Raw genomic sequence first — 1,884 nt, 5'->3', positions numbered from 1 at the left:
AGTAGTTCCTGATGGTGTTGAAGAGGTGGAACTTGCAAAAGTCAACCTTGAACAAAAAGAGAGAGAACAAAAGTTGCTTCTTGATGATATTAGAAAATTGTCTGCTTGGTGTGACACCCCTGGATCTCCATGTCCAGAAAAGGAAAGTGACTTGTGGATGATAACTGGTGGAAAATCTGTGCTGGTAAGAATTGAATGTGGTTAACAATATTTTAATTGAGATGACTAAATAGGTTGATCCCAATTATAGATGCTTGTTTTAAATATTATATCATCAGGTAGTACTTTCATGGTGATATTTTTTCATTATTTCAGTTCTTGAGATGTTAGTATCCATTGGCAGAAGTCAGTATAATTATTAACTGAGTAAATTAGTGATTTGAAAGCAGTTCTTTTATTGGTTGATTGACCACTTCGGTTAAATCTTAGCTATTACAGAGCTAAATATTTTTTACCAGCCCATTAACCGGCTGTCCTATTGAAGTGGAGATCCAGTCCCGTTTTCAGTCTTATAGCCTGAATGATGCTTGAATTCTTTGCTTTCTTTCAAACAATTAGTGGAAGAATATGCGTGTCTTTATCATTAGCTTGAGTTTGAGATGCATAGGATACTTTTATATCAATATGCATATCCTGGTAAATAACAGATGTGCAATTTGTGGATGTCTAATCAGCAGTATTCCAATACTGACAGGTGCAAGGACTGAAGAGAGAACTTTTAAGCGCACAAAAATCCAGAAGGGATGCATCTGCATCACTAAGGATGGCACTGCAAAAAGCTGCACAGCTGCGGCTAATGGAGAAGGAGAAGAACAAAAGTCCTTCCTATGCTATGCGCATATCTTTGCAAATTAACAAAGTTGTTTGGAGCATGCTTGTCGATGGTAAATCATTTGCTGAAGCAGAGATTAATGACATGGTAATGCTAATTTTCAAAATTATTCTTTCTTCCTACTTTCGATGTTTTCTTGTGAAACAAGCTAGTCTCCTTTAAATTTGCTTCTATGTTAAATTTTATCATTGCTAATTCTTGCCCTTTTCAAATTGTATAGTTGGTTAGAGTGAAGAAGGTGGGAAAGTTGAGAAATAAAATGAAATCGTGTAACATTTTCTAGTTTATTTCTATCTTGCCCATGTTTCTGTGCAGGTGTGCTAGAGAATCATTGATCTTTGCTAGTGTTTAGGTCTGAAACTTTTTTTTTCTTTTTGGACTAACAACGGTATGCTAATTCAGTTTCATTCTTCCAACACAGATTTATGACTTTGACCGGGATTACAAGGATGTTGGTGTTGCTCAGTTTACAACAAAATATTTTGTTGTCAGAAACTGCCTACCCAATGCCAAGTCCGATATGCTTTTGTCAGCATGGAATCCTCCGTCTGAATGGGTAAAGTATGTAACGTCTTTTTCATAATTTATTGATGCTTATAAATTCATGATGATATATTGTGTTTTTTTATGTCACACATGGTCGAGTCATTGGAAAGAGTTACTGTTAAGTCATTTTACATGTCTACATACCTTACAGATCAGTATCATTTGGACATGATGACATCATCATGGTATATATAATAAATTATACTTAAATCTTGTTCAATAATTTCTTGCAAAGTTTTCTTGGGCCTCCATCAACCCTTAGCCACTGAGCTACTTTCATTTGATTCATCCTCCTCACTGAATTCTATACCGCCTAAGGTGAGATTCCACCATCTTTTGAATAGTTGGTGCAACTCCTACTTTTTCCGTCATGTATGCGTTCTTTATTTTGTCCTGTACAGTGTGTGGCTACTTATTAACTAAAGCATTTTCATCTCTGCCACACTAAACTTATCTTCTTGTTGACTTTGTATTTCCCAACACTGTTCCATAGAACATAGAGGTAC

General features: G+C 35.6%; 1 protein-coding gene across 1 annotated transcript in view; it reads left to right on the top strand.

Annotated features, from left to right (window-relative positions):
* LOC107606226 (protein SABRE) overlaps nucleotides 1–1,884 on the top strand; it is a gene marked incomplete in the record, with an annotated part of 21,569 nt that overhangs the window by 15,315 nt on the left and 4,370 nt on the right. The window contains 3 exon segments of the mRNA XM_021106517.1: nucleotides 1–184; nucleotides 695–919; nucleotides 1,254–1,393. Coding sequence (XP_020962176.1) covers nucleotides 1–184; nucleotides 695–919; nucleotides 1,254–1,393 — 549 coding nt within the window.

Source organism: Arachis ipaensis, chromosome B07, assembly GCF_000816755.2.
Source record: "Arachis ipaensis cultivar K30076 chromosome B07, Araip1.1, whole genome shotgun sequence".
NCBI lineage: Eukaryota > Viridiplantae > Streptophyta > Magnoliopsida > Fabales > Fabaceae > Arachis > Arachis ipaensis.
This window is presented reverse-complemented; position numbering and strand designations above follow the sequence as displayed.